The sequence below is a fragment of the Theropithecus gelada genome, chromosome 3 (genome assembly GCF_003255815.1).
Source record: "Theropithecus gelada isolate Dixy chromosome 3, Tgel_1.0, whole genome shotgun sequence".
Lineage (NCBI taxonomy): Eukaryota > Metazoa > Chordata > Mammalia > Primates > Cercopithecidae > Theropithecus > Theropithecus gelada.
The window spans coordinates 23,537,008-23,554,912 of NC_037670.1; the positions used below are offsets into that span (position 1 = coordinate 23,537,008).

Sequence of the window (17,905 nt, forward strand, 5' to 3'; positions counted from 1 at the left end):
AAGCAAGACCAAATTTCTGATCATAATGATGTTATTTTCCTGCACTAGTGTTTGAAGTGGTTCATACTCAGTTTTATTGTTTTCCCATATTGTAAATGTGTATTATAGGTGAACTTTTCTAGAAGAAATTAGGAAATAGAGAAATTAAGAATAATTATAAAATAACAGAAAGGCTTCAAATGTAAAGCCTAGCCCCTGCATAGCTTACCCTACTGGAGCCTACTAGTGAGGTTAGTTCCGTTTTTAGTTAACAGGTGGCCTTGTTACAGAGTACCACAATACTTGGATTTCACTGGCTTCTTGCCTTTCATCTCAGCTGAAGAATCAGTGTTTGAATCGCCAGTGAAATGTAAATACCTGTCTCAACACCCCAAGAGGATGGTCTCCAAGTCCGGTGAGGCATATTAGCAAAGACCATCTTTTGAAATGGAGATGGTTCAAAAGGCTGTTAATAATGTCATTTCTTTGCAGATTTTACCAATTCTATTAGGTCCCAGCTGTCCAAATTGGAATTCGCTTGTGCTATCTTTGATCTCCTTTCTTCCTCCTTCCCTGCCCAGACTGTAATTCCTTCCTCTCATTTTAGGCAATCTTGAGCTCATAAGTATTCCTCATATAGAAATAGCTGGAGCTCTTGTCCACATTGACAATCAGAGCACTTCAGTCAACAGGTGGACGATAAAGGGCCTGCTGTTTGGGGGGCACATCTGCCACTGTCATGTCCACACTGCATCTTGCGTCCCCAGCCTGCTGTTACCAGCTGTGTCCAGGACCCTCTGTGCCACTTCTGGAACACCCAGAATCTTCAGTTCCCCTGCTATAGGGCAGGGATTCTTTATCTAAGACACATGGCTGTGAACCCCATGAAATTCTATGCATTTTTTTGTGTCTATGTGTGTTCGTAAACTTTTCTAGAAGGGCCTGTGCCTTTCACCAGAGTCTCAAAAGGTTAAATGTTACTTTTCTAGAGAGGTGGGGGTCCTACCTCCACTGGCAAGGCCCGAGGCAGGAAATGAAAAGTCCGCTCCTTCTGTCATGCCTGGACTCCATCAAAAATGAACATCATGGTTAGATCCTACACATACAGAATTCCTTATCCGCATTTGAAATTTACAAATCTCCAAAACCCAACATCTTTCATATCCTTGGCATCAAAGTTGATTTGGCAACAAAAACCTTATTTGAACTAACATGAAGCAGATCTTTACTTAGTTCACTTAGTGTGAAGAATCATTATATTTCACTGCAAAAGTATAGTTTCATTAAAGGGTGGTGTTCCGGGCCCCATGAGAGAAATGTGGAAAATACCATATATGCACTCACCTTTAAAACCCCCCAAATTCTGCAACATACCAGTTCCAAGGGTTTACAATAAGAGATCTTGAATCTATATACTACATTTTATATTGATCGTAAGCTTTTGTGGGATCATGCAAGAGGGCAGTTAGCATTTATAAAACTTTCTACAAGAGAGAAACTGCATTTCAAGTTCTAAGTACCTTATAATTTAGCTTTTTAAAGCTGATTCCTCACTTATTTATTCAACAAATGCTTATTGAGTTCTTTGTGCAAGATGCCTGTTTATAAATTGAGAACAACCTAAATTAATTCAGTTACTTCACAGGAGACCAGAATCCTAAATTCCATTATCCAGAAGAGTAAAAGGCTTGCTCTTACTTGGGTGTCCTTTTGTATATTAATACTCTGAAATTATTTTAAATAAATCTTGCATGCATCTTTAACTCAGATTTTTATGTCCCAGGAAACCCTTGCCCAGCGTATGATGAACGTAAAATACTATTTGCAACCTCAAGCTTTGTCACAGAACAATAAAGTATTTCCTCGTCTTTTTCTTTTATTCCCCAGTTCATGTTTTGCCAGTGTTTGCAGCAGCAAGTAATTTCTTCCACCCTGGTGTCATATAATTCTAACCCAAAGCGAAGAGTCTGAATGTTTTAGCCAGTACAGCCCCTTCTCAAGCAAATGTTCAATTAAAAGTAGCTCTCTGACCCTCAGGGCAGGTAATGCTGAATGAGGAACCACCAACAGAGATTCAGAATTCACCAAAGAACAGTAACATCAGAGATTATTTTCAATTCCCATCTTAGAAAATTGATGAAAGCAAATTTTATGGCAGAAAGACATTTCATGGAGAAAATTACGAATATGAAATGAGGACTTCAATTTAATAGAATTTTTGCTTTGGTCAAACATTGGAAATTTACTTAACTCATTGTAAATAGCAAGCAATATAGTCATATAATTTGCTTTTCAAAGATTATCCTTCTTTTCTAGAAAATGTCTTTTCAGAACTCTTTCAGTTACATATCCTGTTAAAATTGCTTCCTTGACAGATTTTCTTTGTCAATACAATGCCAAAAACATGTCATGGTCATTCAAGATATTAGTATGCAAAAAAAAGTTAATTTACCACATCCAAATGCTTGGAACACCTTTTGCCCTGTTGTCCTTGGTCAGGTATAGGTGGACAACCTAAGGCAGTGTTGAAGAGACACCTTCTCTAGCAGGCTAACCATGGAAACTACCGAGAACAGGAAGGGGAAAGGCTCCTCCTTTGAACCTCTTCTTCACCCTGGTTCGTGGAGAAAATGAGTTCATCTTTTTTAGGGTAAAATATAGTGCGGACCCTCCAGTCCGTATGTCAGAAGCAGAGCTGGAGTGAAGGTGTGGAGGAGCACAGGGATAGAATGGGACAATGAGACCAAAGGGGACAATGACAGGAGAGGGAACTAGGATGAGGCCAGGCGGAAGAGGAGGAGGAAACAGCATGGACTAAGGAGGACAAGAGAGCTTCTACAGTAAGGGTTTGAGGAGGAGGTGAGCCTGGGGAGACAGGCTGGGAAGGAAGACAGGCCTGTTTGTGGGTGAAGTGAGCATGGGGACATTCTTAGAACTGTTCAGAAGAGCATACATCATTATACATAATGTGCAGATGCCGTTTTGGCAACTATGGACTTAAATTTATGTTTGTGGTGAATTAAGTTAACTTGAGTGAATGTTTTAATTCAGTGGTTTAAAACTTAGTTGTCTTAAGAATAGTCATTCAGCTAAATCTGCTTCTATTATTTGTGAAATGGGATTGAAATTATAAATTATACTATTCTTATGTGTGGGTTAGGATAATGAGATATAAAATCGTTAAGGAATACACCCTATTCCAATTTTCCATAGCCTTTATAGTTACACAAGTATGTGTGATGGATACAGCATGAATTTGTTACATACCCCTCAAATGCAAGTGGTATACTTACCTTTCTGAAGCCAACAAACCTGGCTTGTCCTCCCCACCCACTCACTAGGGTAGACAGGAAATTCAATCTCAGACACGTTTGGGGAATGAGGGAATATGAGGGGGCAGGGATGTGGAAAGGGCCTTACACAAATAATATTGGGGGAGGAGCCTCTGCCTTTCATTTTTACCGCTTATGTGTTCCTTGTCCAAGCCACGTGATCTTTAAAAGGCCAGCCCCTCCCCTTTCCATAGCATCCATGCCCTCTGTGCACTTCTTGACTCCTAGGGCCTTGGCCAGAGCTCCTGTGGCCATGGCGTTTAGTCCCTCGGCACCCTCTCATGCCTCTGTCCTCCCATCACTTGAGCATGGCATAAGGGGAATATAAGCCTCCAGTGCCCGTGGATCCCATCATCCATCCTTCTCATCTCAGTGAAATCCCTATCTCCTCCAGGGTCAGAGCACCTAAGAGCTAGAAGACATTACAAGTTGGGGGTCAGGTTCAGTCATGCTGGCCATAGTGTAGAACATGTCAGTCTTTGCCCACCCCTATTTTAAACCAGCCTGATCCATATGGCCTGGGTCTAGAGCTTCCCTAGCCAGTGCCCAGAGTATTAAAGTGTACGGCCTCAACAAAACCACAGACATCTCTTCGCAGGCCTTCTAGTAGATGTCCTAGAGGCTGGCCTGCTCTGCTTCCCATTTAGTGTGCTCAGAAGCCTATTCTAAAATACTCAATATTCAGCCATAGCCCCTACTAAACTGTGGGAAAATAAATACACTTGAAGGCATAATTGCAAAGATAGGCCACCAGTTACTGATGTGATACTGTGTTGTATAATCTATGAGTTCTTTCATAGTTATGATTCAAATGCTTTATCTCCAGAAAGCATGCTTTGGCTCTCTTAGTTCATTGTTTCTATCACAGGTAGAATTGCCTGTTCCCACCCAACACAGACAGTGGGCTCTGTCTCACCACTTCCTAGCTGTGTGCTCATTGACAAGGGACATCCCCAAGCTTCAGTGTGTTTATCTTTAAAATGGGATAATAGTACAGTGATTTACACATGTATTTAATATACTCAAATTCAATTATGTAAGCTTGGTGCTAAGTGTGATGTTTTTTAGAGACTTTTGCTTAAGACAGACCCCTGGGCCGGGCACGGTGGCTCACGCCTGTAATCCTAGCACTTTGGGAGGCCGAGGCGGGCAGATCACGAGGTCAGGAGATCGAGACCATCCTGGCTAACATAGTGAAACCCCGTCTCTACTAAAAATACAAAAAAATTAGCCCTGCGCGGTGGCGGGCGTCTGTAGTCCCAGCTACTCGGGAGGCTGAGGCAGAATGGTGTGAACCTGGGAGGCGGAGCTTGCAGTGAGCCGAGATCGTGCCACTGCACTCCAGCCTGGGCGACAGAGCGAGACTCCGTCTCAAAAAAAAAAAAAAGGTAGACTCCTGAACACATGCCAATTACTTCATTTGGTGCCCAGCCAAAGTAACAGGAAAAATTGACTGTGTTGGATTTATTCAGAGATGGAAAATCAGTATCCGTAAAAATAGATAGACTCTCATATAATTTGATGACCTTTTGAGGGTCATTTTGAATATGTAAGTTCTTTACATTGGGCTCTCATGTTACACTCTAATTACCCTTAACATGTTGTTGAAATGATTACATCAGATAATCTACAGAAAGCATTTAGTTTAATGCCTGACATATGATAAGCACTTAGTCAGCTATTATCATGGGGTTAGTTGGTTGGTTGGTTGGTTTTTGAGACAGAGTCTCACTTTGTCACCCAGGCTGGAATGCAGTAGTGCAATCATAGCTCACAGCAACCTCGAACTCCTGAGCTCAAGGGATCCTCCCACCAAGGCTTCGCGAGGAGCTAGGACTATAGGCATGTGCCACCAAGTTAGGCTACTTTTTAAAATTTTGTAGAGGCCAGGCACAGTGGCTCATGCCTGTAATCCCAGCACTTTGGGAGGCCGAGGAGGGTGGATCACTTGAGGGTCAGGAGTTCGAGATCAGCCTGGCCAACATGGTGAAACTCCATCTCTACGAAAAATACAAAAATTACCTGGGCGTGGTGGCAGATGCCTGTAATCCCAGCTACTCGAGAGGCTGAGGCAGGAGAATTGCTTGAACTCCGGATGCAGAGGTTGCAGTGAGCCAAGGTTGCACCACTTCACTCCAGCCTAGGCAACAGAGGGAGACTCTGTCCCAAAAAAAAATAAAATAAACATAAAAAATTGTGTTTTTTTTAGAGACGGGATCTGACTCTGTTGATCAGGCTGGTCTCAAACTCCTGTCCTCAAGCAGTCCTCCTACTGCAGCCTCCCGAAGTGCAGAGATTACAGACATGAGCCTCTGCACCTGGCCTATTATCACAGTTTTTAGTCTAGCTGTTATAATAGAAATCTAAGTACAGATTTTAGAGTCAAAGAAGACCTGGTTTTCAATCCATTCTGTGTCACTTTGTAGCTATGTAACCTTGGACAAATGATGTAAAATCTCCAGCTATAACATATATTACAACTGACCTTGAATAATTGTATTAAATGAGATATTTATATGTAAACCACCTAGCCTAAAGCATGGATATTGATTAAATATTAGTTTTTTTCCCCTTCTAATTACACTTATGCTTGTGTGTATGTGTGTGGTGTGTGTGCAGGGGGGCGTGGGAGGGCGATTATGCATATGTGCATATTTGCATATCTGTATATATTACTAGTAATAAACTGGATTATCTGCTTACACAGGCCTGAAGGAAATCTCAGTTGAAAAAAAGCACACCTGGAATGCATCACTCTTTAATTCTCAAATCCATATGATTGCCCAAAGAAGAGATGCTATGGCTCATCGAATACTCTCAGCAAGGCTTCATAAAATTAAAGGACTAAAAAATGAATTAGCTGATATGCATCATAAATTGGAAGCCATCCTTACAGAAAACCAATTTTTGAAACAACTTCAGCTTAGGCATTTGAAAGCTATAGGAAAATATGAGAATTCACAAAATAATCTACCTCAAATTATGGCTAAACATCAGAATGAAGTAAAAAATTTAAGGCAACTACTTAGGAAATCCCAGGAAAAGGAAAGGACGGTATCTAGGAAACTTAGAGAAACTGACAGCCAGTTACTGAAGACTAAAGATACCCTGCAGGCACTGCAGAAACTCTCTGAAGACAAAAACCTTGCAGAAAGGGAAGAACTCACTCATAAATTATCTATTATCACAACAAAAATGGAGGCAAATGACAAAAAAATACAGGTCTGTATTTCAGGAGCCCAGACAGTTTAAGATTTCGAAGTGAATAGAGAGAGGGTGTGAATTAATCATGGATGCGCCCCCTCTGTAACAAAGTGTTACTAACTGCTTTGCTTGTCGTGCTACACTAAATAATTATTGTCTAATAGAGGGCAGGGTTTGAAGGAAAAACAGAAGCAGCTCAAACTAGAAATGTTCATCCGTTGCAGTGCGCAAGAGTTCACTCTGTGGCTAGGCTGGTTTATGTGGAAATGACCATTGCACAAGAGTTCACTCTGTGGCTGGGCTGGTTTATCTGGACACGACCATTCTCTAAGAGAGTACAGCTACAGTGCTAAGGGACTTTTTCCCTGTGCTTTAAAGATTGCATTGTGTTACGTGAAACCTCTTTGAAGTCAACCCTCTACCTTAATCTGTTGATTAAAAGGCTACTTCCCTAAAAACCTACTCAGTGCATCCGTTCAGTACCTTTTGCATTCTCCCTCACCATTTTGGCCAGGCATTACCACACAAACATTTGTAGTTATTTTCAAAATAGCAGTTTTTCCCAGATAATGTTCCTGGTAGTAGGGAAGGAAAAGGAATTAAAATAATTAAAGAGATGACTGGATTAATTTTCCTCAATGGTACATGGTTGTCAAAACCCTGGGGATTGGCCGGGCGCGGTGGCTCAAGCCTGTAATCCCAGCACTTTGGGAGGCCGAGACGGGCGGATCACGAGGTCAGGAGATCGAGACCATCCTGGCTAACACGGTGAAACCCCGTCTCTACTAAAAAAAATACAAAAAACTAGCCGGGCGATGTGGCGGGCGCCTGTAGTCCCAGCTACTCGGGAGGCTGAGGCAGGAGAATGGCGTGAACCCGGGAGGCGGAGCTTGCAGTGAGCTGAGATCCGGCCACTGCACTCCAGCCTGGGCGACAGAGCGAGACTCCGTCTCAAAAAAAAAAAAAAAAAAAAAAGCCTGGGGATTACATTATAAGAGATGACTTGGGAGAAGGAATTGATATCATATTAAGAATTCTCCTGCATGTCTTAACATTAGATAGTTTGAGTCTGTTTGGACATAAACAGACTCAAACTATCTAATGTTAATTTAGGGTTAATTAATTTAGGGTTTAATTAATTAATTTAGGGTTTAATTATTTAATATTTGATGCTGAAACACAAGTATTTTCTATGATCTTGAAGTAAGTAAATATCTGGTTCATTTCCTCCACGTTTTTATCTCAATTATTTCTTCTGTTGTTAAAATTCTCTATTTTCCAAAAAATTTTTTTCACATGAAATTGATATGTGATCTACAGAAAATAATGAGCAACGTCATTTTTCACTCTTGTATACCAAAGTGATATTATTTGGCCTTTTAGGTAATATTGTATTCACCTTAGCATATGTCTGTCATGCAAAAGCAAATCTATTTATATATATATATATCTAAATAGTTCATGTTTTTATATCCATACATAAAACCAAAACAAATTCCATAACTATTTTCTTTGATACAAAAAGCACTTATCAAGTATGAGAAATTTCTGTTTGGTTGTAGGCATTTAGTGGAGGAAAACTGTTTTGTGAACCAAAACATGTGACTTCTGTAACATGAATGTTTTAGGGAGTGGTATTTTTAGTGATTCTTTCCCCCTTTTAGCTTTCCATGTCTTCCACTTTTCCTGTCTGGGAAAGTACTGCTGTTATAATGGAGGAGGTCCTACTTTATGTTAAAACAAAAACAAATGGTCCTTTTGGTAAGCCTTCTGTCAAGTCCGGATCTAACAGTTCTCAATAAAACAGTTCTCATTCCCGAGAGCAGATGAATATGTTTTGGATGGCTATTGAGTTAAATCAGTCATTTCATTGCCTTATAGTCCATCAGTGTGGATGGATGTGGTGGTTTGAGTCCCTTTTATAACATTCAGTTTCTGTTGTCTGGGAATGACCATCCATGATGTCTACTGATTTCCAGGATCTGGTCAGAATTGTTAAATCGGGTGGGTCACAGTGGCTCACGCCTGTAATCCCAGCACTCTCGGAGGCCAAGGCGGACAGATCACCTGAGGCCAGGAGTTCAAGACCAGCCTGGCCAACACAGCAAAACCCCTTCTCTACTAAAAATACAAAAATTATCTGGGTGTGGTGGCGTGCACCTGTAAACCCAGCTACCCGGGAGGCTGAGGCAAGAGAATCACTTGAACCCAGGAGGTGGAGGTTGCAATGAGCTGAGATCGCACCACTACATTCCAGCCTGGGCAACAGAGTGAGAGTCCAACTCAAAAACAAAAAAGAATTTTTAAATCAAATTTTAGAGTATGTAAAAAACAGGCTCAAAACGTGTGATATTTGTTCTCTAGAGCTGGGATCTGGGATTTGGGGGCTTTCGGTTATACTTCATTCTAATATATGTCCCCTATATAAGCCAGTCACTAAAATTGTATTGAAAATGTGCACTTTTTATAAATGTAGTTAGTTCCATGATAATTGAAGTTGTTAATATACTAACTTGGTTGCAGAATAGTTAAAATATATACTGTTTTCAGAGCTTGGAAAAACAACTGAGGTTGAACAGCAGAGCCTTTAGTCGGCAGCTGGCTATTGAGACTCGGAAGACTTTAGCAGCTCAAACAGCTACCAAGACTCTGCAGGTGGAAGTAAAACACCTTCAACAAAAACTTAAGGTATTTCTTTTAAAACAAAATGTAAGAATGAAATTCTGTTTCCTGAAACATATGAACTATTTATGCCCATTATATATTTAAGTGATTTTTTATTTTATATCTATATATACAAAAGTCCCCTCTCCCCTTTGCAGGGGGCCTGGGCCCCCATCCACAGTTCTGTTTATCTTTCTTTTTTTTTTTTTTTTTTTTTTTGAGATAGAGTCTTGCTCTGTTGCCCAGGCTGGAGTGCAGTGGCATGATCTCGGCTCACTGCAGCCTCTGCCTCCCAGGTTCAAGTGATTCTCTTATCAACCTCCTGAGTAGCTGGGACTACAGGCATGCGACACCACGCTTGGCTAATTTTTGTTATTTTTAGTAGAGATGGGCTTTTGCTATGTTGGCCAGGCTGGTCTTGAACTCCTGGGCTCAAGTGATCCACCTGCCTTGGCCTCCCATAGTGCTGGGGTTACAGGTGTGAGCCACTGCACCTGGCCTAAATTATGTAACTTCATTAATATCTTTCTCAGATATTTTCCCTACAATTATATGAACAGAGGATCTGCAATTATTAGAATGAGTTACAGCTTGGTGAATGTGTACTGTGATTAGAAAAATATAAAGTCTATTCATTAACAAGGCTTCTTGTTATCTTGTTACCATTCTTATTTCATCACGTTAATATAGCATTTGTTAACATTTTAATGTAACTCAAAATTAATGTTTAAAAACATGTAATATTTAAGATAAATTTTAATGACTCATAAATTTATCTTAGTTTTACTTACAAATGTGTTTGAAAAACTGTCTTTTAAAAATATGTATACTGCTTTAAAAATAAGAATTTTTTAAAATATTTTGTCAGGCTTTTTGCTATCTTTCTGCCTTCAAGATTGGTAAAATGTCCAACAATTTAGATAAGATGCTTAAGAAACACTCAGTTTCAAGCCTCAACTAATAAATCTTAAGTTTGATTCTTTAAGACAAGGATCTTTAACTTTTTTTATTTTTAAGGAAGGCAAAAATGAGCTCCTTTAGGCCTCTTTTACAAGGGCACTAATCCCATTCACTAGGATTCTGCCCTTGTGACCTAATCACCTCCCAAAAGACCCAGGTCATAAAAGTATCACTGTGGGGGCTAGGATATTAACATAAGAAATTTAGCACCATATCAATAATTTCCCTTTTTTTTTTTTTTTTTTTTTGAGACAGGGTCTTGCTGTGTTGCCCAGACTAGAATGCGGTGGCACCATCTTGGCTCACTGCAGCCTCAAACTCCTGGGCTAAAGCGATCTTCCCACCTCAGCCTCCCAAGTAGCTAGGATCACAGGTACATGCCACCATACCCAGCTAATTTTTAAAATTTTTGTAGAGACGAGGTCTCACTGTGTTGTCCAGGCTGGTCTCAAACTCCTGGGCTCAAGCAGTCCTCCTGCCTTGGCCTCCCAAAGTGTTACGATTACAGGTGTGAGCCACTACACCCAGCCTGATCTTTAACTATTTTATGACAAGTAGGCAATTTAGATTCCCCAGGAACCTTGAGATCACTGAGAGACAGGAGAAGAATACTGGGGGGTGAGGAGTTTGGATGGAGCTGGACGAGTTGGATAATTCATCTGATGAATTATGTTGGTATCATTGAGAACTGGGATTTGGAGGATGGAAGAAAGAAAATTATCCCTTTGTAAAGAAGAAAAAAGAGTTCTTTTCCTTTTTTCTATGGAGTTCCAGGAAACTTCAAAAAGAATACACAGAACATAGACATGGCTATTGCAGCTAGCTGAGAAATCTAACAGAAGAGACTTCAAGATCCCCAGGTCACAGCAAACACACACCCATATGGAGACACAATTGGGGAATTTTAAAATAAATTTTGTGCTTCCTCATGCAGACATATGAATATGAATAATATGCAGCCATTAAAAAAACCATTTCTTGCCAGGCGCAGTGGCTCACACCTGTAATCCCAGCACTTTGGGAGGCTGAGGCGGGCAGATCACCTGTGGTTGGGAATTCGAGACCAGCCTGACCAATATGGCGAAACCCCAGCTCTACTAAAAATATAAAAATTAGCTTGGCATGGTGATGTGTGCCTGTAATCCCATTACTCGGGAGGCTGAGGCAGGAGAATTGCTTGAACCTGGGAGGCAGAGGCTGCAGTGAGCCGAGATTGTGCCACTGCACTCCACCCTGGGTGACAGAGTAAGACTCCATCTCAAAAAAATAAAAAATAAAAATAATCATTTTTAACAGAGAAATGCTTAATACTTAAAGAAATGCTTAATGAAAAGATAGAAAATTCTATATACAGTAAGATCCAAATTTATTTTTAAAAAGAAAATTAAATGTACCTCCACACAATGGATATCTATATATCTGTAAATAGCAATGAAGAATCTTGATGCACTACTATGGAATAATCTCTAGGATACATTGGTAAGTGAAGAAAGGGAGGCAGACGAAACTGTAATATCCTTGATATGGTTTGGCTGTGTCCCCACCCAAATCTCACCTTGAATTGTAGCTCCCAGAATTCCCACATGTCATGGGAGGGATGGGTAGGAGGTAATTAGATCATAGGGGCAGGTCTTTCCCGTGCTGTTCTGGTGATAGTGAATCAGTCTCACGAGATCTGATGGTTTTATAAAAAGAAGCTCCCCCACCAGGCGGTGGCTTACACCTGTAATCCCAGCACCGTGGGAGGCCGAGACGGGCGGATCACAAGGTCAGGAGATCGAGACCATCTGGCAAACACAGTGAAACTCTGTCTCTACTAAAAAATACAAAAAATTAGCTGGGCATGGTGGCACGCACCTATAGTCCCAGCTACTTGGGAGGCTGAGGCAGGAGAATGGTGTGAACCCGGGAGGCGGAGCTTGCAGTGAGCAGAGATCGCGCCACCGCACTCCAGCCTGGGCGGCAGAGCGAGACTCTGTCTTAAAAAATATATAAAAAATAAATAAATAAAAAGAAGCTCCCCTGCACAAGTCCTCTGTTGCCCACTGCCATGTAAGAAGTCCCTTTGCTCTTCCTTTGTCTTCAACCATGATTGTGAGGCCTCCCCAGCCATGTGGATCTGTGAGTCCATTAAACCTCTGTCCTTTATAAATTACCTAGTCTCAGTTATGTCTTTATCAGCAGCCTGAAAACGGACTAATACAAACCTACTTAAGATAAAGGAAGCAACAGAAATATATCCACTTATTTGCCAACATTTAAAAAAGAAACCAATAATAGGATAACAGCAGAAAAAAAGAGAATAGAGTAGAAGGGACAGCTCTAGAACCTAGATTTCTTTGTGGAACCATGTAAATCTTTCCGTAAGTATGAAGCAGAATTAAATGTAAAAAAAAATTAAAAAGCAGCTGGGCACGGCAGCTCATGCCTGTAATCCCAGCACTTTGGGAGGCCGAGGTGGGCGGATCACCTGAGGTCAGGAGTTCAAGATCAACCTGGCCAACATGGTGAAACCCCATCTCTACAAAAATACAAAAATAAAAAAATTAGCCAGGTGTGATGGTGCATTCCTGTAATCCCAGCTACTCGGGAAGCTGGGGCAGGAGAAACGCTTGAACCCGGGAGGCGGAGGTTGCAGTGAGCTGAGATCATGCCATTGCACTCCAGCCTGGGTGACAGAGCGAGACTCTCTCAAAAATAAATTAAATTAAATTAAATTAAATTAAATTAAATTAAATTAAAATATAAAATAAATAATAAAATAAAATAAAATATCCCTAAATATCCAAAGTAAAATGCAGATGAACCCAAATGTGTATACAGTTAGCCCTTTGTAACCGCAGGATGCAGAACCTGTGGACAGGGAACGCTGACTATATCCTATTGGTGGCACAAAGCCACAGAAGGAAGTCATTCCAAGTGACTCAAAACACATAATGTCATTGCATATGGCCAGTGAGATACACTGTAAGGACACAAATAACTTTACAAAAAATCTGACACTGTTTAGTAATGATATTGTTGGTAATGATGGTGACGTTGTTGTTTTGAGAATGTTGTGTATATCTTATGGGCTACAGCTCCTGATAGATTATGGTGGTGTCATTGAGAACTGGGATTTGGGGGATGGACAAAAAAAAAGTACAGAAGAGAGAGTCAAATAAAAATCCTATAGTCCTGATTTTGATCTGAAGTGAAAGTATGCAATATTCTCAGAGTAACCAGGAGCAATGAATACCCCCAGCACCCAGGTTATGGTCTGTAAGTTCCATATCCCACTAAAACAAACCAAGGCTCCCTAAAAAATTCTAGGTCTGGTACAGGAAATACATTAGATGGGCCTGGAACGTATTGTCATACAAAAGCAAGGAAGCTATGAAGGACCATTAGGGTAGTATCAAAAGGACTCAGGCCCATCTAGAATAGGTTCCTACTGGCCAAAGATGGGGAAATTTGAGGATCAATGAAGATAACTGCCTGGGTTAAAACTTATCAAATGAACCCACAGTTCATAATGAGACTTAAAAAACTAAACGCCTCAGTGATGAGTCACTTGTGGAGGATGCTAGGGAACAGCATGCTATTTTGAAGACTGGTCAGTAGAGGACAAGAAGCAAACATTTTTACCTTTCCTGTATGAACGACTCCTCAGAGTAACCAAATCATTTGTGAGAGGATAAGATCCTGCTTATAAAAGCATTCCACTCAATAATGAAGAAGGAATGACAAGATTAGAATATCACTATTTTGGAAACTCCTAATGAATTAATGGCTCTAATCAATGATCATCAATGGCTCCTAGTATCACAAAAGAGATACGCGCTTCCTGACAGAGGTACACACCACCACCTACTCATGCCAAAGAACCGAACCTAAACCTGGTTACACACTGGGCTCTACCTACCAATTGAAAAGCAGAGGGGAGAACATGCTCAGGATGGGATGCAGTCAGCAGTGTGAGAATGTGGGAAACTACATTACAGATACCCCCATTTCTACGATTAAGTAGCAAAGCAGAAAAAATAACAGGTGAGAGTGAGAACCTATAGATTAAAAGACAGTAAGAGATATATTAATCAGTCACAGTGTTTTGAACCTTGTTTAGATTCTAATTCAAATCTTTTAAAAATGATAGAAAATGGGGAAAATGTTAAACAAACTGGATATTTGGTTATGTGAAGGAATTATTGATTGGGGGAAGTGGAATGAAGACACTGCAGTTAGGTTTTAAAAGGGATACCCTTGTTTGCTACAGATACTGAAATAAGTTATTAGAGGGCTAGATTTGCTTCAAATAAGCCAGGGCTGGGGAGTGGGGCCAGAGAGAGTGGGAAACAGGATATGAGCTGTTCATTAGTGAAGCCGGGGCATGGGCTCATGGAGGTTGACTGTACTATTCTACTTTTTTAATATATATATATATATTTTTTTTTTAATTTGTATAATAAAGTTTCAAAGGGAAAAATGTTTTTGAGATTACATATTTTGTGCATTTTTAAAAGAGTAGAAATGGCTAGATCAAGAAGGTGGCCCGAACACATGCTTTTTGTCCCTCCCTGCCAAAGCCCCATAGAAATGACAGAAAATGTATTTTTAAAATAACGCTCCAAGCCAGGCATGGTGGCTTACACTATTTTTTGGGAAGTTGAGGCAGAAGGATCTTTTGAGCCCAAGAAGTCAAGACCAGCCAAGGCAACAGAACAAAGCCTGTCTCTACAAAAAAATTTAGAAATTATCTGGGCATGATGGCACACACCTGTAATCCCAGCTACTCCAGAGGCTGAGGCAGGAGGATCTCTTGAGCCCAGGAGTTGGAGGCTTTAGTGATGGCACCACTGCACTCCAGCCTGGGCAACAGAGAGACTCTTGTCTCTAAAAATAAATAAAATAATCCAGAATCTCAGAAAGGATACCAAAACTACCAGATCTAACAAAGAATTTCTGGAAGATAAAAAAGGGGGTTTTCTTTTTTTTTAGATTAAGGAAACCAAACATAGACAATCACAAACTAAAATATGTACAGATACACACACACACACACACACACAGAGAGAGAGAGAGACAGAGACAGAGACAGAGAGAGAGAGAACCGGACAGATGCAATACTGCCTTTTATGACCTAGCCTTGGCAGTCACACAGCATCACTTCTGCAGTGACAAGGTGGTCCTAGGCAGTTCAAGCAGTGAACTCCACCTCTTGGTAGGGTGTCACAAGGTCCTTGAAGAGCATATGGGACTAGAAATCTTGTCGTGGGAATTCTAGGAAAATACAGTCTGCCACATTAACGAAAGTCATTGTTTGAGCTTGGAAGAGTCTGGTCCCAAAGGTCAAAAGTTCTGTTTCTTTATTTTGAAACTCATTTTCAAAGTCATCCCACACCGAGGTCTAGGCCCACTTCTGGAGTATGAGCCGAAGTAAGAAGAGGGATATCAGCCTTCCACAGCTCCCACATGAGGTACTGCCACCCGTCTTATACCCAGGCTACAGTCACACTCCTGCATTAAGACAGTGCTTTCTATCTAAGTTCTGCAAGCCATCAACGCTGACCTTAATATGATTCCACACCATGACCCAACTTCCCCTTTAACTCTTACTTGATACCCTCGCGCTTGCGGGGAGTCTCTGCGCTGAGTATTCCACGAGCATTCCATGAACATTCCCAGCCACGGACTGTCTTCTTGTTTGCCTTGACTGATTGAACCCAACTACACGAGTCTCCCGGGTTGTGTTCCAGCCTGCTGTGTTAGACTTCTGGCCCAGCTCTGTCGTGGTGCCCAACCTGAAGCTCCGCTCCAAGCCTCAAGGAGAACTATCCTCCAGGTTGCTTCCATTTGACCCCCGCCGCCCCTGTGGCGGCCCCTTGTTGTTCTGTTCTTGCTCTGCCTCATTCCTGCTCTCTGTTGCTGACCTCCAAGTGTCCAGACCAAATCAAAAGATAGAACTGAATTTTTCAGGTAACCAAAATTTGTCCCTGTAAATATGAAAATGTTTCTTAACCAGTATGGATGAAAAACCATTCTAAAATGTTTTACACAGTATCCTTCATCTGAAAGCTATTATCCAGAATATACCTGATCAACTTTTCATGGTGATGAACTGTCAGCATTTACTGTTCTTTTGGCTACGTGTTACCACAATAAGAAAAGGGAGATGAACTGTTAACATTTTTGCCTCCAGAAACTTAAATTCTAGAAAAGATTAATATTCTCGTGTTTTATCCCTTTGTGTACCTCTGATAATAAACTAATTTTATGATTCAAATGAGTAGAAAATCTACACTGTACAATTCAGGTACAAAAATATGTCATGTTCTTTATTTTCTGTAACTGAGCCATACTTCCTTATGAGTCCCAGTCCCACAAGTTAGGGATGAGGGTGGCAGTTGGACAAGGAGAAATGGATACAAGCTCATCACAGTCTCTTCTAACTCCAAACAGTCTTATGCTAGGTTGTCTCTTAGACTTGCAGACTTTTTGCTCATCCCTATCTTCTGTCTCAGTGGAGATGGCATCCTGGGCATGAGAGAAAACATATGTGTACTCTTGGTGGAGCGGAAAAGAGGCCTCTGGTCTGTGTTCTGCCCTCTGGCCCCTCTCTACACCTGCTTCTCCTGATGAGTGACTGGTCTTAAATTCCCAGGACCCTTTCTGATGTGTACTGAATGTGGCTGCTAAAACTCCTGGCCTCTTCTCCGTCTGGTCAAATAAATCCTGGTGATCTTCCCTTGCTGACTGTTGATGCAAATGCTCTGAGATGCATCCTCCATCTGATCTCTGGCTAGATTCTCTATCGCAAAGCCTGTGCTATGGGAGCACCTGGACCTGTAACCTTAAGGACTCCAGAGCAGGTGCAGCTCCCTCCACAGGTCCCACTGGTTGCACAGGGAAGGGAAGCACAGTCTCTGGCCTGGAGAGAGTATTTAGCCCTTTCTGACTTACCACTTGGGCAATACCACGTTACTTTAGCTCCATGATGAATGGGGCAGGGAGGTGCTTTTCAAGGGGCTTGCAATTTTCCTGGACCACACTGAGGCCTCTTGCACTGAGACTTTCCCAAACTGCAGAGATGTTACCCCCTGAATATCCCTTGGCCCATAGATTTGACCCTAAGGAGCACAAGGAGACGAGTGCTCTCTCTCTCTCTCTCCCTCCCTCCCTCCCCCCACCCCTCCCCACCCACCTCTGTGTGTGTATGTGCATGTGTGTGCACATGCACGTCTGTCACACTGACATCCCTGGCTTCCTTCCTCCTTACTTCATATATGCCCACCTCTCTTAACCATGGTTGTTACTAAAATTCAATGGTCGTGAGTCCAAAGCCTTTCTTGCCTCCTGGTGTACATATGAGAAGGGGCATTTGATATTTAATAAAAACCTTTTTTTGTTCCTCAACAAGTTAAGGTTTCAAAACATCTGTTTTGCCAAGACTCAAAAAAGTCAATATTGAAATTTAAAATGGAACAATGATACCCTTATTCTAGGCTTTCCCCCCACTGCCCTTGTCTAGATGTAGCCCTGTCTCATAGACCTTTCTACTAGATGGCAGAAATGTTCACCTGTGCCATCCAATACTGTAGTCACTAGTCACACGCAGCTGCTGACCACTTAGTGGAAATACAATAGTATGGCTGACGACCTAAATTTTAATTTAATTTCATTTAAATGAAATCACAACATATAGCTAGTGGCTACTGTAGGGCACAGTACAGAAGAATATTTCATAAACTTCAAGGCCCACAGGACAGAAGGAAAACAGTGGACAAGCT

General features: G+C 41.3%; 1 protein-coding gene across 2 annotated transcripts in view; it reads left to right on the forward strand.

Moving 5' to 3' along the window:
• The window catches only part of LCA5L (LCA5L, lebercilin like), a 44,082-nt gene that overhangs the window by 19,914 nt on the left and 6,263 nt on the right, over nucleotides 1-17,905 (forward strand). For both annotated transcript variants that reach the window (XM_025378238.1, XM_025378237.1), the window contains 2 exons: nucleotides 6,019-6,533; nucleotides 9,066-9,203. In XM_025378238.1, coding sequence (XP_025234023.1) covers nucleotides 6,019-6,533; nucleotides 9,066-9,203 — 653 coding nt within the window. The remainder of the gene's footprint in view (nucleotides 1-6,018; nucleotides 6,534-9,065; nucleotides 9,204-17,905) is intronic.